This window comes from Rissa tridactyla, chromosome 4 (genome assembly GCF_028500815.1).
Source record: "Rissa tridactyla isolate bRisTri1 chromosome 4, bRisTri1.patW.cur.20221130, whole genome shotgun sequence".
In the NCBI taxonomy this organism is placed as follows: domain Eukaryota; kingdom Metazoa; phylum Chordata; class Aves; order Charadriiformes; family Laridae; genus Rissa; species Rissa tridactyla.
The window spans coordinates 39,535,600-39,554,251 of NC_071469.1; the positions used below are offsets into that span (position 1 = coordinate 39,535,600).

Consider the following 18,652-nt stretch of genomic DNA (forward strand, 5'->3'; position numbering starts at 1 on the left):
AAACGTGTTTCAGACCTAAAATGAAGACTTTTAAGAGAAACAGTAACCTGCGTGTGCTAGAGTCATAACCAAAGTTTTGAACTAGCTTTCTTCACTTGGGTTGTCTGATTAAGTTTGAAGTTAAAGTCATAGTAATGATGGCAATGTTGTAATTATCTTCTTGAAGCTGAGCTGTAACACAACCCCATCAAGACAAACGAAGCTGAGTAAATCTGAAGATGAGTTACAGCAGCCATAGTTAACTATGCATTGTATTTCACATCAAATTGCTTATAATACTGGAGCAAATATGCAGGAAAAAAATGTTAGGGATTTGTAGAAATACACTGGTGTTTACCCTCCCTCCCCACCTGGTACCTTCTGTTTAAACAGCTTACTCTTGTGGTTTTTTTTTTTTTTCCTTTAACTCAAATGATTGCCTTTAGCACTGCAGGCTTATTGCATTAAGAAATACTACTTACTTTTCCTGCCCTTTTCTTGTCATAAAGAGGAGGGCAAAGTTAAAATATGTAAAGAGGTAACTTTAAAGACAAACACAAGAACTTCTGAGCAACATACAAAGTAGCATCAGGGGAGTCAGTCCTAAAGGCACAGATAACCATACTATGCCCAGCCATTCACTAAGATAAGTCACATCAGTCATTACAATCAAATCCATTTTTCATTGTCTTTAATAGAAACAATTAAGTATTCGTCTTTTACATCTGCTCAAATGAAGGAGCTACTTTAAGATGTGAAGTATGGGGAAATTCAGATCCCTGAATATACTAAAGGATGAAGCTTTAAAAGAAAAAGTTTAGGAGACATGAGCATTTTCTGAAGGGAACATGATACAGAGGCCTGCCCTCCCCCCAGCCTGAGCCAGGGTCAGCACAGCTGGATAAGCATGGAGCAACGGCACAGCTGCCTGGCTTTGAAAGAGCCTTAGGGGTATCTGCACTGCATCACGTAGGCGCATCCCTCAAAATAAGACAGAAACAGGAAAGCTGCTGTTCCTGATAATATGTTGGCACCCACCTTCCCTAGTACTACTGAGGCTTATCTATAAAACTGGGCATCTGTCACGGAGACTCCTGCTCTGGTCTCACTTTGCTCCTGGCACAGTGCATTTCTCTTCACCCCACGTTACCCCCCAGACAGGTTTTTTATATTGCCCACTTGTATAATACAAAACAAACAGCAGTATAAGTACAAAACTAGTTGGCAGCTGAGTGTAAAGCTATTTCAGTATAACCCTGTAAATACTGCTGCCGTACAACAATCCAGAGAAAGCACCTTCTGCTCTCAGTTTAAACAAAAGTACTGATAACATCCCAGTATCCTGCTGGAAGGAAAGCCAAAGACAAGTGGTAACTCAAAAAGAAATGGACTTTGCTTTGAGCAAGGGTCAAGTCTGTTATAGTGATGGTAGGACACTGCTCCGTCACTGTGTTGCTTTACTCTTCTTGTTTTTGCTTTTCTTGTCTTTTTTCTTCAAGCCATCCATGTTAGCTCTCAGCAAATTTGAATATGCCTGCAAAAACAATTAGAACCATTACAAGAACAAATATGTAAGCGACAATATACTAGAGGTAACATTTTATATATTGATAATGAATAGGTATCTGCATTTTCTCAGTTAGAGAATCATGCTCTTACACCCTACACTGGGAAACTATTGTTTCTAAACCAATGCAGAAACTTAGATAAAATACAATGGAATTTTTATTTCTTTTTTTTAAACAAACGCAGATACGTGGGTAGTCCAAGGTTAATCTGTATGGCAGTTCCGCACTGAATCAACCCGTTCACAGCTGACCATTCCCCCATACCTACAGAAAAGGAAGATAAAAGGCATACAAAACTTACCATCTGGAATTTATTTACTTCCTTTGAGCTCACCTACAAAAGTAATACTGGAGGTTAACCAAGAGAACACTGGTTATTACTATTACAAACCAAGTATCAGTATGTGTTTACCCCCCAGCGACCATCCAGTCTTTTTAGCAGCAGTTGGATCAACTCATGACGTTCAGTGGAAGGTAGGCTGTACTGACATGTCATAGGACTTTGCTGATTTAGAAAACTGAACACACTCCCTACTCGATTAACAAAATCCTCTGGTGGCCATTTGTCCCAAATTCCTGTGTTTTCAAATGGGAAGAATGTGAAGAAACATTCTAAGGAAGGTTTTATTTACCTGTGGGGCCATAAAACTATGTCGCAGCCCAGATTCTCTCAATGATTTCTCTAAGTAACATTTTTCCTTGGGTTACATCACAGAGGAGAGATGAAGTCAGCTAAAGCCTTTCCCAGTCTCTCACTCAAAGTTGTCGTGGTTTCATTTGGGACAGAGTTAACTTTTTTATTGGCAGCTGGTATAGTGCTATGTTTTGGATTTGGGATGAGAAAAACTTTTCGATAGTGCACTGATGTTTTTAGTTGTTGCTAAGCTCTCAAGGCCTTTTCTGCTCCTCACACCGCCCTGCCAGCCAGCAGGATGGGGGGGGCACAAGAAGCTGGGAGGGGACACAGCCGGGACAGCAGACCCCAACTGACCGAAGGGATATTCCGTGCCGTGGGACATCGTGCTCAGTATATAAAGCTGGGGGAAGAAGAAAGGGGGGGGTGTGTGTGTGCATTTTGAGTGATGGGAAGCAGTGAACGAATGCCTTGTGTTGCTTTCCTTGCGTGGCTTTTGCTCTACCTATTAAACCGTCTTTATCTCAATCCATGAGGTTTTTTTTCCTCACTCCTACTCTTCCAATTCTCTCCCCCATCCAAACTGGGGGGAGGGAGTGAGCAGCTGCGTGGTTCTAGCTCCCAGCTGGGGCTAAACCACAACAAAAGTGGTTTTCAACTTTTCAGCTTTTCAACTTCAGTTAACGTTTCCCAAAATACAAATAGCTCTGTAAATGAGAAAAAAATAGGTATGCTAAGCAAGATTAAGGCTTAAAAGAGTCCACGCACACCTACACGTTCTTGCCAGGCAACAAGGATCCCTTTCCTACTGTTTTACAGCCTGGGAACATCCTGTTCTTTCCTGGATTGTAAGGACCTTCGGTAATTCCATCAAGGTCTATAAGAAACTACCTCTTTGTCACCTGAGGCTTGAGCATAGGTGTGCAGGACTTTTCTTCTCCTCAGAGCCACACTGTTTGTCCTCATACTGCAGGTTCCGTATCTGCCCTGTGTCCTTCTGCCCATGTCTCTGCCCTTCCCTCCAAACAATTCCACCCGACTCAAAACAGCCAAGGCTGCTGAAAACAGGCAGGGTCCCTTTCTGCTGTCCTGCAATACCACTTTGAAGCAAAATCCAGCATACAGAGCAAAACTATAAACAACTGACCCATTTGTAATGCTGACTGTAAGTATTAAGACTTCAGGTAAGCGTAACACTTCAGCATCCCAGCTTCAGTTGTGTGTTTAACTACCATATGGTTTCTCTGGAATGAAGAGGGTAGTTCTCATGGAATTCATATAAAGTCAAATTTCACTTAAAATATGGGGCATTAAATAAAAGACAAGTAGGGCCACTAATCCTTCTAATCCAAGTTGTCACTTACCACTGTGCTAATTTTCTTCTTTCCATCAGTTGCTCTTAGAAGACACTTATTGTCTGCTGGTTCAAAACTTTCTACATGGCCTTTGCGTGGGACTGGTTTTGTTCGGCCATCATCTGTATTGAAAGAGAATGTTTATTCATATTTCACTAAAATCACTGGATGCTTCCTGGCATGAGATGTTAAAAATTGCTCATGAGAAGATCTGTAAAACGCCTTGGAATTTAAGGTCATCTGAACTGACATTGCTGCCAAATTGCTGACAGACCCCTTCCTCTGTAACCCCACCAGGATCTGTTCCATAAACTACATCTGCCGGGAAAAAATGTAAATCCTTCCCCTGACATGCTGTATGAACCACCTGCTCCAGCAGCAGTATGTTTTAAATGCATGTCAAACTGCAGCCGAGGACACTTGACTTCTCGGGCAGCACCAGCTAGCCAGAAACCAGAGAAACAGAGACACACAACAGCAACGCTATAATTCTCCTTTTATAGAGATCTAAGGATCTCCAATTATTGTTTAATAACTCTAAAGTTCCAATATTTCCTGCAGTTTGAAACTCAGTCTTACTTCAAGGTTATTAATACTGCAGCTAAGATGATTCATTTGTCCATATGATTTCTCCTGTTTGTAGATACTCTGAATTACAACCGCATCTTTTAAAATACATGCTAACAACACCGTACGTTTGATTTACATGAACACCTCTTTAATCGAGCAACAGACTTAAAACTTACTTACATTTCTTCAGCGTTATGAAAACACTCCCCGAAGTCCTGCACTTCTGAAAGAGCCTGGTAAGCTCTGTCAGGAACTGCAAGAGAAAGAGACCCCATCCTTGGCCACCTCGCAAGCGTTTCACCCTGCGCAGGGAGAAGCCCGTGGAGCAGCCCCGGCCTCGCCGTTACCCCAGGCCGGGCTCCCCCAGTTCCGCGGGAACAAGCACCAAGGAACGGTGAACTCCCGGCTTTCCCCACCCAGGAGCTGCGGGACACGAGGCCCAGCCGGAAAACGAGCTCTAACACCCGCCAGACCTGCCGCGGCCCCAGCGTTTTTGCCTCTCCCTCGCCCAAGTCACCGGGTACAGCGATGCTGGCTCCCCTCCCCCGCCGCCGGGGCAGGCGAGGGGCCGGCCCAGCGCGGGCCCGCCGCACCCCAGGGCCTTGCGGGGCTTTCCCCTCCGCCACCAGCAGCCGGCACAAGGCACACCCCGGGCGGCCAGTCGCGACGGCGGGGACCGCCCGGGGACCGTCCCGGCCACCCAGCCCCTCCCGACCTGCTCGCTCTCCAGCAGCACCATCCTGCACCGCCGCGCCGGAAACGCCGCGCGCGCGCAACGCACGCACGCACACACGCAACGCACGCACGCGGCGGGAGGAAGGGAGCGGGCGGAACGCGCCTCCCGGGGAGCGCCACGTCAGCCCCGCGCGGCCACCGCCCCGCCCCGGCCCCGCCCCTCCGCGCGGCCGCCGAGGAGGAGGAGCCGCCGGTCCCCGCCGGGCTCTGCGGCCGCTGCCGCCGCCGTTACACGGCTCCCCCCGTTATACCCCCCCGCGGCGGCACGGTAACGGTGACCGTGCGCCTCCTCACACGCTGCGTTACCCCAGCAGGCCCGTGGCCGCCTCCCCCGGGCGGGCGAATCCCGTCACCCGCCGGCCGGGACGCGGGGCTGAACGACTCGGCCGCCAGTAGGCCGCGGCCTGCCGAGGAGCGGGGTGCTGGCCTGTGCCTCGCAGGGGCGGGGGGTGGTCGGCCAGCTCGGACTCCTCGTCACTGCAGCGGGTGGTGGCCGCCGGCCGTGGCTCGGCGACCCCGGGCGCCCCGTTGGCCCCCCGTGAAAGCAGAGAAGTGGTTGGGCCGGCGTTGCCAGCGAAGGGGTGAAATGGCCGGGGGAAAGGGGCTCGGCGGCTGGGCGGAGGCTCGCAGGGTGAAGGGAGAGGGAAGGAAGGAGGCCCCGAGGGTTGCACAAGGAACGGGGAAGAGGAAGCCGGCGTCTGGGTGGGGCGAGAGGACACCTCCCCCCCGGCAGACTTGAAGCTCCTGAGGGGCAGGTTCTGGAAAGGGAGTTTTCAGTTAGTTCATGCGGGAAGACGCAGAATTACCATTTGATCTAGTGCCTCTTGATGTTTCTCACAAGGACAATTGATGCCTTTTTCCTCCAGGGACTTAACAAAAGTGGAAGATAATGCCTTATATACAGATAAAAGGGAAAAACGGTCAGGCTATGGGTGCTTGAGCCCCTGAGGAACTGATCCTGTTAATTCAGGAGCTCGGGAGTGCCTTCTAGACGGAGCCGAAACACGTTCTTTCTTTTCCCTTCTCAAGGCGGGGGCTTTGTTTCATGTATAAAACGACACTTCGGAGAGTCTAGTCACTCCAAAAGTCCTCTTTCGAGTTTACAATCGTTTGCTGTCCTTTTGCAGGTTAAGCAAGAGGCAGTAGAGGGTGCTGTGATTGCACACACACAAATGAAACTGCCTAAAGAACAAGGAAATGCCCAAGAAGCAGGTCATCGCAACACGGCCGTGGTTTATCAAAATCTATCATTTTATTAAATTAAATCCATTATGTTGGAGTCAAAGCAAGTGCAGAGATCCAACACTGCCTTTCCCTAACTGTGGATGGTATTACCCTCTTGATGTTTTTGCAATTGAATTATTTGCAGTTGAGGAGGAAAGGCTTCAGAAAAATAATTTTCATTGTTTCTCATAGCATTAAAAAACTCATAAAAACTGAAGTGAAGAATATATGTTATTTAAGTCTTCTGAAAACAGGCATTCTAAAGGGACATCATCAGTGCTGTGATCAGAAGTACCGACAGGCCAAAGCCTTGTACAGTTGTAGAAAGTGATGGTCCCTGCCCCTAAAAGCTTACAGTCGGTGCCCGCAACAAGTGAAGACAGGTGGATGCAAGGAGTCACTTGCTGCTGACACGTTTCTTCCTCTCACCCTGCCTGGTTGCAGGAGCAGTTATAACAGGTTCCTAATTACAAGAGGTTGTTGTACCAGAAATCAGAGTGGGATTGTGTTTTCAAGAGAGCTCTGAATGAGGACGATGCAATAGTGCACTAGTGTTGCAGATTTTCATAGGCAACTTGTGGAAGAAGAGAAGAAATTAAAAAACTAAACCAGTTGCAACATACTGCCCCTTGGAAACTATCACGGTCACAGACAGTGGAACACGGAAGTACGTTTCCACTCATGTTTGCCAAAGGAGAAGACGGGTGGTCTCCTAGCTGAAACACGGGGACTACAACTCTCGCCTGAATTCTGACTTTTGAATTCACCAGAGAAGTCTTGTGTTGCTTTGAACAGGTCTCCTGATTTCCCTGTACCACAGCTTTTATTTCGTGAAGGTGGAGAAAGATACGTAGTTATTCTCTATACCTTTTATGCAACAAAACCCATCAATGCCTGTGGGATGAGCACCATGGAGTTTTTTTTTCCCCTTTTGCACAAAAATCTCAACCCACTATTAGAAGCTACTTCTGTTGCTGAGCTGTGCCTTCAGTGCGCTGTGGACACAGTCATGTCCACCTTGAGGTATCAGTAGCAGTGTCGTTACAGCATCAGAGACCGTACAAAGATCTTCTGCATCTACCTATCTAGGTAGATTCCTTGCAGGAACCCGTGGCGCCAAAGTTTCTGGTACTGCTGTAGGCTGGAAGAAGGGACAAAGGGGAAACCACTGTGAAGAACTCCAGGGAGTTGCATAAAGTTTACATTTTTCAAATCTATTGTTTTATCAGCAATTTTTCTGAAAATATATTTGTCTCACTGCTAACAAAAGAAGTGGCTCCACGGAATTGCTGAATTTCTTTCCATAAGGAGGATTTTGTGTGTGTGTGCATGCATGTGTATTAGCTTATCTTCTTGATCTTAAAGTTGTTTTTCGAGCCAGAATGTCACAATTTAATTGGGGGAGAAGCCTTCATCACAACTTGCAAACAAGGTGAAAATGGAATATTTTAAATGATTCTTTTCCAAAAAATAGATGGAACAGGGGAATGCTGACATTGCTTTACTTTTGCCAAAGGCTGCCAACACTCAGAGGGAATAAGCTATTCAGCTGGCGAAAAAGTGCTGAACAAACACTGAAGGAGCTAAAGGGATACTCCCAATCATGATATACTTGCTTTCTACTCTATCTCCTGCCCCAGTCTAATGCCTTCCCCTTCACCCTCTGCCCTCAGAAAAAAAAAAGGGGGGGGAGAGGGGGAAGAAGGCGAAGAAAAAAGAAAAGACAGGTTGGATTAAAACAGTAGCAAGAGGAATTGGTGGATCCTGAGAGCTGGCAGGGGTATTCGTATTTTGTAACCTGATCTGTCATGTGACTAGAGCCAGGCAATAAAAATAAGTCTCCTACCAGCCCTCCTGTTTGCTCAACTTTATTATATGGTGTCAGTAGAGAACTACTTTTTTTTGGCAAAAATTTAGCAAATGAAGCCACCTGAATCATTAAGTCCTGAAGGAAATCTGGCAGAGAACTGGAGGAGGTTGTTGCTGCGCTTCCAAGTTTTCCTGGAAGCAAGCGTGTACCGAAGAGAAAGGGAGAATGTGAAACCTTCTCCTCTCCTAAATGTGGTGGGAGGGGCAGGAAGCAGAAAAACAAAATTATTAGAAGTAAATTAAAATCTTGTTCAGCCTCAGTAGGGATTGGCAAAGATCTATTTGAATTAGCTAGCAAAGATTACTTCTCGTTATGGACTATCACACACACACACATTCAGCTGCTGTACATCACAGTGAGCAGAAATGTAATAACATACTGTAAATTACAGTTTGCTTACCACAGTGCTCAAGATGAGTTAATAACAGATAATGGCCCACAATTCACAAGTGGATCATTTTGGTAATTCTCTTTGATCTGTAAATTCAAGCATACCAGTCAAAGTACAGCTATGTGCAGGAAAAAGAGTCAGTGTTGTAGCAACACCCCAGTCACAGCCTCCCCCCCCTTCACAAGTCTATCATTAGTACTGTAAAAACAGAGATGCACACCTCACTGCCTTACCGGCCTCACCAGATCTGAGATTAATGGGCAAAGGAAAAGCCTTCCAGGGCCAACATTTAACAGCGGCTGGTTGGGCAGAAAGACAATTAACCCTGGAATAGCTACCAAAACATCCCCAAGCTCTCTGCCAGGGAAACAAAGAGGAAAAGTTCTAACTACAGCAGTGAACAGTTTCACTCTTTTCTAGTGGTAGGTGGGCTTCCAACAAAGCGGTTAGCAGGTTACATGGGTACAGGTGAATGTCAGTCCCCAGATCAGGTCTTAACGCTCTTTTTAAGTGTCCCTTGTGAAAAGAAATAAATGACATGCAAGAGAACGACGATCAGAGAGCAGTTGAACAGGACAGATCTATGTGCACAAAATGGTATTCTTTGCCTGATCAGCTGGTAGCCGTGAAAAAGAGAAATATTCTGAATACTTTGTAGATTCAGACAGAGAACTACACAAGGTATTTTTGAAAGATCTTTCCGTGACCAGGACATGCCACCAGAAAGCTGCTGAGCCCCTGGTGAGAAGCTCAACTTCCACAGAGAAGCGGGAGGTGTTCTCCCATGTCTTAGGAACTTGTTCATGTACCCCGAGCTCTTTCCTGAACGTTTCTGTTCATCTTAGTGAAGTTCTCCTATTTTATTTAATATTATGTTCTATTTACACAAAATGAGTTTCAAAGGTAGGTTAAGCGTAACCTTGAGTTCAACAGGCACTGACTTTCGTTGTGTAATAGCAGTGTTAATGGTGATTTATATTTTGTGAGGGAGACCAGGAAATAGATAGAGATATGTTTCTTAAAACTCTAATGCACCACATTACTATTGTAGTGGAAACCAAAGCCTGGCTGGAGTGAGACACAAAAAGATTGTTTGTTGGAAAAGGGCTTCACGGTTTTGAAGTACCGTCCAGATTTTAGAAAGCTCTCTGTCAGGGAAGATAAGGGATGTGTATTTACTCTGTTGCTAAGTGTCTCGCACATGCTCAAAATGGTTTTGTGACGTGCCCCTGTGTCACAAATAAATGGGGTGAAAAAAGGCCCAAAAAATGGCAGCCCGGATGCTGAATTGGTCATCTGTACAACTGATGGTGTCATCTGTGGTCTCTAGGGAAACCCGGCGGCACAGCTCACCCTGGGGACGATGCAGCAGAGAAGGTGCATCCCTGCAATGACACGTGTGTTATGAATCCGTGAAAAATGCCGTAGGGCACAACACGCCTCTGGGCACGGTGAAATTAAAGAGGCAATTCCGTTAACTCCCTGGGTGTGAGGAAGGACCTAGGGAGAAGAAGCAACGTGTCGACAGATGTGTTTACTTTTGAAGGACATGGCAAACAAAACACAGTCCCACAGAGCTCCAAAACCAACGCAAAACACTGCAGTACAACAGTCAGTAAAAAAAAAAAAAAGAAGAGATATGCAGTATGGGCATCCACACTGCGTTTTGAAGGTACGTTTGTCCCGATAACTTTCAGTTGCGAGCAGAGCAGAGGGAAGTGTAGGAACAGCCTGTTGTGACGGAGCGCACCTGTGAGGTGACGCAGCTGAGCTGCCCTGTCCCCGCTGCCGCTCTCCTCCCACAGCCTCTCCGCTCCTCTGCTGCCGCTGGCAAGAGACACCGCACCGTACGCACGTACGTGGGCTGGAGACTGCGTGGCCGAGAGTGCTGCACCACGTGGCAGAACGAGTCTTTAGAAGTGACTTAACAATAGCATCGGGTTCGAGTTCAGACACATGAGACACTCATATAGAAACAAACAAAAATGTATCAGGATGTGCTCATATCCTTGCAACAGTGAGGTGTTTACTGTGGTTAAGTTCCAGTTTATCTTCTCCATGGCCAAAATTATAAGATATTATATATCTTATTGTGATATTATATATTATAAGATACTATATATCTTATAAGCTCATATTATTTGTTACTCTTAAAACTAGTGTATTTTAAATTTTTAGGCATGTGAAATTAATTTTCAGTGTATATCTCACATATTTTTTGAGGGATACAGGGCTACTCAAATGGCAGACCTTGGTCTGCGTTTGAACCAGGAGTGAGTTTTACAAGGCGTTCGGACATGTCCCCTCCACTTTGGGGTATGAACTTTCACACAAGGGACTGACTTTCTGAAAAATCAACCATCAAATTCTTCTTCCTTGCAATCCCGCTGGCATCAGTACAGCCGTAGTGGTATACAGGAGGTCAGAACTTGGGAGCTGTTAAGGTAACTCCTGTCTTTGGAGCTCTAACCTATAAACCACAAATGCACTGGGGTTAAAACTTTGCTATTATCTTTAAACCAATTTTGTGATATGAGCTTTCAGCATGGTTTCAGTGGGTCTTTGTAAGTCGTCTGTGAACTCCAGTGATGCAGGTTCGGGACTGTACAATACGATGCACCTTCTGGGTGCTCTAGAAATGATATTTACCAAACTTCACAGCTCATCTCTCCAGCAGGAAGAGGGTATACAGTCATCACTTCATTTTGCATGGCAGATTTCTAAGCAGACACCGAATGTCTGGTTGAGAGCTGTACAAAGCATCAGGGAGGTAATTAAGTTGGAGCTCAAGAGTAATGAGGTGACAGAGATTGGGTTGAGCATAATTTCTTTCACGTCGATGTGTCCTACTTTCAGAAACACAGAAATGCAGTCGTGAAAAATATCCACCAGACATTCCCAGTGAGGTTATAGGATTTTTTTTTCTATGTAAGTCTTTAGGAGACAGAATGAAGAATATCACACCATGTTAAGAACAAAACAAAACAAAACACAACAAAACAAGTCAATGGGAATTCTAGGTCAGCAGAATGTCACCAGGGAGGACAACATTGTCCTTGATATCAGAGAGCACCAGGGGATGTGCAATTAGAAAAGGAGCCACAAGGTCTTTGCTATCCTCCATTTGCAGTCTCCTCAGAAGGACAGAAACCCAAGCAGCCTATAGTCTCTTGATACCGTGGGGTGTTGCTTTCTCAGGAAGAAAAGGGTCACCTACCACCTCACCAGCACCGTTTCCTGCCTCTGCTAAGGCTGCCCAGTGAAGCGAGACCTGGCTGGACTTCTGGGATTTAAGGATCACAACACAAGCTGCGGTGCCTGTAAAACAATAGTTTCTTCACAGCCTAAGTGAGGATGTCTGATACAAGAGCTACACGGCACAACAAAGAGACAATTAAGTTAGTTACCAGATGAGTGAGGTGACCGAGGTTGGCTTAGACATGATTGCTGTCACTTCCATAGGCCCTAAGTGTGGAAAAACAGAGATGGCTTTGACTGTTACCACCAGGTATTTCCAGTATGACTCCCGTCTCGTAAGAGCTGCCAAGTGTACCTGCTTATTCAAGCTTTACTGATATTTCTTGCTCTTCCCTAAGGCTCCTCCAAATGTCCAGACACTTTCTAGGAACCGGGTGGCGTGGGGAGGCCACTCTGTGCAGCCAGCAGCTACCCTGGGTTGGCCGGGTCAGCGGCGGGAGGAAGCGGCTTCCTGTTTTGCTGGCGCTCAATGCCACTTAACAATAGGGGGAAAGAAAAAACTGCAGGATCTAAGCAGAGTAAAACTGTTTTCTACATGAGCTGTCCTCCTGCCTCCCCGCTCTGCCCCGGCCGCCCCCCACCTCCTGTGCCCACCCCGGCCGGCAGCGGAGGAGAGCAGGCAGAGGCACTCAAGACGGCGGTAACGAGAGCTTGTATGTACCCCTGCCATGTAAGTAGCCTGGACCCTGTGGCAGTGGGTCTGAAATAGCAGCTGAATATTACTAGTTTGTGTCTTTCCTCCTGCCTCCCAGGAGAAAGAAAATGAGATCCACATGCAGCGCTTCTGGAGCATCAGTGTCAGCAAGAGTCGCTCATGCCTTCTTACAACACCTAAAACATCTCATCTGTCCTAGTAGATGGTTTTCAGCACCATCCTGAGATAACCATTTCCAGCCGTGGTCAGTTCATTAGAGCGGGAACGGCATTGGCAGCGATTCCTCACTCTGCCTTTCTTAACATCATCCTTCTCTAATGGTTTGCTCAGTGCCAAATCCTTAATCCACCCTTATCAGCTCACAGAGTGCCTTTACTCTCCTTCTCTCCTCCTACTGCCTACACACTCAGGCAGCATCCCTTGCTACCATGCCGGAGCTGGCTTGCATGATCCCCGTTCTTATCCAAACCCTACCTCATTTACTGCCCGTGTTTTTCAAATGCATCTTCTGCGATTAAGGGTTGCAGGGGGTAGCTCTGTAAAGGAGATGAAACTAACTAAGCATCGTAACTGCGACTGGAGTCACTCAGAAACGGGAAATGCAGGTACCCAAACTGTAATCTGAGTTGGTTGCTATCCCTGTCCCTTTATTTCTGCCTCCCCCTCTCTGTTTCTGAATACATGTTGTTTTCAGACACACACAGAGCAGCAGGCAGGAGCCCCAGGCAGATTGGAAGTCACAGGCTCTTTGTTAGTGCTCAGGCTATAGAAATCCCAGGTGAGTCACCCCGGCTTGCAGTAGCAGGTAACCCAGCCATTGCCAATCAAGCTCGCAGAGCCTTGAATACAACCCTGCCAAGGAAATTCTCAGCAGCAATGCAGGTATTACAAATGCAATTCCTTTGTTATTGCCTGTAGCCTTAAAAAAACTGTGACAATTGAGTCCTACAGCTTTTAAAGCTCAGGAGTGGCATTGCTTGAAGATATGGCATGCAAGTATTGCACTAGGTTTACAGAATACCATGCCAGAAACCTCCACATCGAAGGATTTCTTTTGTTTGGCGTAGAGCTCAGTCAGTGAGACCCGGTAACGTAGGGCGTCTGTCACACTTAAACCTCGTAATGACCCAGCGGTGTTTTATCATCACGTGAACACAACAGGAGAGCTAGAACCCCATTGAACTCCATTGGAGGAGGAGTGCTCTGGGTCTTTATGAAGAACATCACAAAATGGCTATGTTCAAGACCAAAAAACCCTCCAACGTATCTTAGGATGAAACTGGCTTCTTCTATGCTAAAGGTTTACCTAACATTATTTTGCAATCAAGGCGTGATGTTCTCTCACGTTCGTCTTTTCTTTCTTTGTTTTCCCAGACAAGACCAAAGATTATCTTTAAAGCAAGTTTCTCAGAAGGCATCTATCACCTGTCATTTGTGTTTATATGCCCATACTTACTGTGTGCAGTCTGGGAAAATCCCATGGTGCTCTTGAGGGAGGACAAAGAGCACAGGGATGAGCAGTGGCATGACATCAGCTACACACGGGGCAGCAGCATCCCGAATGTTGCATTGCACTCAATGCTGTCAGGACAAGTTAATTACCAGGTTAGAGGAAGATAATCAACATAGGAAACACCGCCATTATTCAGCGAGACATCAAATGTTATCTCAGGTGCCTGTTACTCTTGCTCGACCAGTTCGGTCTTTACCAGTGTATTAGTCATCTGACCACACTGAACATCAATCTTTCACTCCTCATTACGCACTCAACTACAAGCTACACTGTAGGCTTGCTCTATCCTGTAATTACAATATATACCTCTGCTATAAAATCTATTATGTCTAGAGGTCAGACTCAGAAACAAATTAATTAATTGCACTTTCTCCACTTCTCGGCTAAGATAAGATTTTTTTGCTCCTTTTCAGTAGAAGGCTCTGCTTTTTCCATAACACAAATGCTTTGCCATAATAAGCAGCTTGTCAGCAAGAAACTCTTCATACAGAGGCAAGCAACAGGCATTTTATCATCACAGGGCGCCTGATTATCAGTATTATAAAGTTATCTTTTGGCAGAGAAGTCTTGGCAGCCAACAGCCTCTTCAATCTGAAAGAGATTAGCAGTTCTGTACCGGGCCAGTGCCGAAGTGACAAGTTAGCCTCCGGGTGTGTGCCGTGGTGGAGCGCTGCGCTGGGGACGCAGCCCTCTCCACGGCTCGAGTGCTTTTCCATTCGGCTTGGTGACAAGGGTAGCGCTTCATGCCTTTCAAAGTCGTATGAGTTGAAATGCTGGGTGTAAATTGGATGGCAAATGATTTGTCGGATGGCGCGTGTCGGGGTGGCCTTTGGACTGTTTGAACACAAGAGTCTGGAGAAAGCTAGTATTTCGGTGGCTCTGTAAATAAGAATTTCCCTGCTCTGTGGAGGGCAGGACTCCAAAACTGGTTCCCGAGGTTCTCACTGCTTGGGGATCAAAAGCGTGATCCTCCGAGGGACCGGGAGCACATCGTGGCAGGAGAATGCATCCTGGGACAGGCCTTGCACTCGTGGATGCTCTGGTTAGACAGTGCGGCTTCAGAGAGGCACCAGAGAGACACCCCTACCCCGGCTGAGGAAGACGGTTCTTCTCCCAGGAATATTTTTGCCTTTTCTTTTTCTTGTTTTCCCACATACACTTTTTTGGGGGGGGGTATGTTTCAATTCCTTTTTTTCCTTTCCATCTTTTCCCTCTTGTTGCTCTCATCTCTCTCCTCCCCATCAGTCACTTCTCTGTCACCAGTTGCCATTCCTCGCTGCCCCCTGTCCTGCACCTGGCTGCTGCCACCCGGGATGGGTTCTGCTCAGCAGGGCAGGGCCTTTGCCAACACAGGGGCTTGCCTGCCCCTGCCCCCGGTGCGAGCTGTGGCACCGATGCCGGAGCTGGGGTAGCCATGGCGCTATTGACCTTGGTGGGTGAATCCTTTTGGTGTTCAAGACAGGACAATTCTTACATCATAGCGATGTGAGAAGAAGAGCCGTTGTGGAAGGGAGAGCTGTTGTGCGCGTTACGGTGCGGTGTCATGGTTTAGGTCCGGGTTACTGTAAGAGCTAGGAGCTCCTATATAAAACAATGGTTGCCTTCCCAAAGCGCTTACAGTTTAAGTGACTTTCATAAGTTAAGCATGCTCAAAATCTCTAGTGAAAGCTGCCATGCGTTCAAAGAGCAAGTTGGGGAAGTCCCGCTCTCTGCAGAATGAAAGTCCCGTCTTCCCGGGTGAGAAAGACGACATGTATCACTTTCTCTCCTTTCCTCCACTGTTTTGCTGCTGGTCGTAAGCTACAAAACAAACCCAGGATTTCAGGGAACATTCAATCTGCAGCTTGTTCTCAGCTGATCCTGTTGCAGGGAGCAAGTTCCTGGCTGATTCACGAGCAGTAAAAATAAACACAGTCTGGGGAAGGCAGGGAGGAGGGAGGGAGACTGGAGGGTACGGAGGAAAAAGTAGGAGCTACAGCAGCTGGTGTTTTCTTTGCTGGTTCTTTTCAGAGGATTTAGGCAGGTTGGAGATGTAAGTGATTAATGGAGAATGATAACACCTCACCCCCCTCCTCCTCCTGGAAGGAACACGAGTCTTTATGCATATCACTGGTCTCTCAGCTTTAACCTTTCCAAGATTTACGCGCTCCATCCACTCCAGTGCGGTGCTGTGGGGCTGAGAGCACATCTGGGTGTATTAACTGTACGCTCTGCGGTTTTTACAAATGCTTAGGGTTTGTTCTCAGTGTTTGGAAATGCTGCACACAAAGCCCTGAGACTTCCCCCATGCAGCTGACCAGACCGAAGACGATGATCTGCCACACAAACTCGAGACTGTGGGGTTTTCTAGCTTCTGCGCTTGGAGTAAAGGGCACAGATAGGTATTGCTGAACCCTGGTAAAATGTGCATGCGCAATGGCTCCCAGATTGCTCTGGGATAAAGCACATTTGGGAAGAGTGTACAAGTAGCAGAAATCCTTTTCTGTCCCCCTCCATAGGTATGTCAACTGCTTTGCCAAGTGCATCAAGGGACCCTGCCCTCAGCTCTTCTCAGGAGTGATCATATCATGGTGTGCTTCTGTTCTCTGCTGCGTGGTTAAGAAGTCTGCTTTCCTCTTGCCTTTCTTGCACTGGAGAAAAATATCCAGGAGAAACAGACGGGGAAAGGTAGATGCATAGCTTCTGCCATTGATGAAAAGCAGTTGCAACAGAAGTTTTGTGTTGTAACTTAAGGAATGAGGTGCAGGAATAGCATAGGATGAAAGTTAAGGAGCTTTTGTTATCATTTGTCTTAAGCAGGGCTGATGGAGGCAGCATATTATTATTATTATTATTATTATGCTAATGAAATTTACTGAAGACAACGTGTATCACCAACAGAGAGGACAAGTAGAATATCAAGAAAAAAGAGATGGTGTCAGAAACTCACAGCGCAAAAGGTCATACACCTAGGCAGCAGGAATTCCTGCTGTAAAGACAGGAACACAGCATTCGGAAGAAACAGGGGTGAAGAAAGACCAAGGTTGTGTCATCCATTACAGGGTAACTGAGCCACCAGCGTGACAGCCGTGGAAGAGGTAAATGCGGTTACAGGATGTATTAGACAAGATACTTTAGCTAATGAGAAAAGCATTACCGCTGTTGTGTAAGGCAGTATCAAAACATCATCCAGAACAACATATACAGCACTTGTCACTCATATTTACAAAAAAAGATAGACCAGAACAACTGATGATCAGGGAAATTAGAAGTCTCTCTTAGAAGTCCATAAAATAAACTGATTTATATAGCAACAAAACAACAGGAATGGATAAATAGGGACAGAAACCTTTCAATATGTCAGAAGAGAAGAGAACAGAGAGAGAAAACTAATTATTGAAACTAAAGCATGACCTTAATACCAGAACAATATGGCATAAAACAACGACTAGGGGAACAAGCTTGTATAAAAAAAAATCCGTTAAATTTAAAAAAGGCAAATCAGAGAACAAGCTTAGGTTGGAGCTTCACAAATTATTAACAACTTTTTGTGATGTAGAAGGCCCATTTCCATGACCATGTAGAAGGCCCTTTTCCATTCAAAGTCCTGGCGTGGACCTTATAGATGCATATGCACTCAGAACAGCATGGGTGTTTACTCACGTGGTGATTTCATTTTTAAAGATCAGGACAAGTTACCATTAGGTACTGGGGGTAAGAACTGAAACCTGTCATATCTCGGTCCTTGACCAGGCTGTGTGTGGCTGGAGAATTAGAGCTTTGTCACTTTGTCACTTTTTGTTGTTTGGTAGCTTCTTTGGAAAATGAGCTGCTGCGCAACTCCTAAGATGCAGTTTTCGGCATCGTGAAACCACCACCGCCAAAAGCGGTGATGGTGGGAAGTCTTGCAGGCAATCTTTCTAGAAAGGCCAATGATTGCTTGGACAGGGAAAGCGAACAAGGCAGTAGCTGGGTGGGGTGTAGCGGAGGGTGGTGGGTGGTAATCTTGCAGCCGTCAGCTGATGTTACCTGCCCTGAGTACAGACAAGGACCCTCATCGAGGTCCCTACGACTGGCGGCAAAGCACTTGTTCATTTGACTTCCCCACTGAAAACATAGACCAAGACCAGACTGGCATGGCGATGCCCTGTTGTTGTCCCACCACTGGTAGTGTCTGGCTGTGGGGCACACGCGTTTACACACCCTTCGCACACATGCATTTCGCACGTGCATGTACACACATTGCAAAGCTCTGATTTATGAGAGCACAAACTCACTGGATTTCCCTTCAGTCTTAAGATCCAAGACTGGCTTTTGCCAAGACGTGTGCTGGCACATCCCGCAGCAAAAAGGAGGGGGAGCGCAGGGGAGGTGAAAAAGCTGGGTGGAGAGCGAGCCCAAGAGACACGACCGATTATCTTTTTTCCTACTATGCTGGTCCTGTGAGAGAGGAGGAATTTATAATGTGCGTACATACTCCCGGTTTTAAAAAGGCTCTCTTTAGCTGTATATCATATTTCCAGGGGTCAAATGTTTATGCATTTTGTCTACAAGAGTAAAAATGTGTATTTTTAATAGGGAGTGACTGATCACGTGAGTGAGCCAGAGTGTAATACGCCGAAACAAAGGCGAGACGCTTCAGTTGTGCTGCGAGGTTGGTTCAACGGTGTAGGCTTTGGGCCCTGTCTTGACCAGAACTTGTTTATCAGTCAGACCGCAACACCTTGACTGCGTTGCATTTTCACTTCCGAACAAAAGCAAACCGCCTTGAACAACACCTGATGAGACTTGTTTATTAGGTTTATACCGGTTTGGAGAATTCTTACACCTTTTGATACGTGAACGCTGTGCCGCCTCAATCTGCCCACATCACTTGTTCAACCCACAAGATGCCGCAGTTGCAAGCAGCACACCACATATC

At 46.4% G+C, this 18,652-nt stretch overlaps 2 protein-coding genes across 4 annotated transcripts in view; one reads left to right on the plus strand and one right to left on the minus strand.

The window, feature by feature from the left end:
* Window positions 1-3,547, plus strand: part of EIF2AK4 (eukaryotic translation initiation factor 2 alpha kinase 4) — a 44,609-nt gene extending 41,062 nt beyond the window's left edge. For both annotated transcript variants that reach the window (XM_054198262.1, XM_054198259.1), the window contains exon 39: window positions 3,155-3,547. In XM_054198262.1, the coding sequence (XP_054054237.1) occupies window positions 3,155-3,287 (133 nt within the window). In that variant the 3' untranslated portion in view covers window positions 3,288-3,547. The remainder of the gene's footprint in view (window positions 1-3,154) is intronic.
* Window positions 654-4,969, minus strand: SRP14 (signal recognition particle 14). 2 transcript variants are annotated; one of them, XM_054198267.1, is made up of 5 exons: window positions 4,822-4,967; window positions 4,287-4,359; window positions 3,546-3,658; window positions 1,849-1,881; window positions 654-1,513 (listed from the first exon to the last, which is right to left on the minus strand). In XM_054198267.1, the coding sequence occupies exons 1-5, from the start codon at window positions 4,843-4,845 to the stop codon at window positions 1,424-1,426; spliced, it is 333 nt and encodes a 110-aa protein (XP_054054242.1). In that variant the 5' UTR covers window positions 4,846-4,967; the 3' UTR covers window positions 654-1,423. The 2 variants fall into 2 exon arrangements, with proteins under 2 accessions (XP_054054242.1, XP_054054243.1); XM_054198268.1 differs by lacking the exon at window positions 1,849-1,881 and having other exon boundaries at window positions 4,822-4,969.
* Window positions 4,970-18,652: the final 13,683 nt, after the last annotated feature.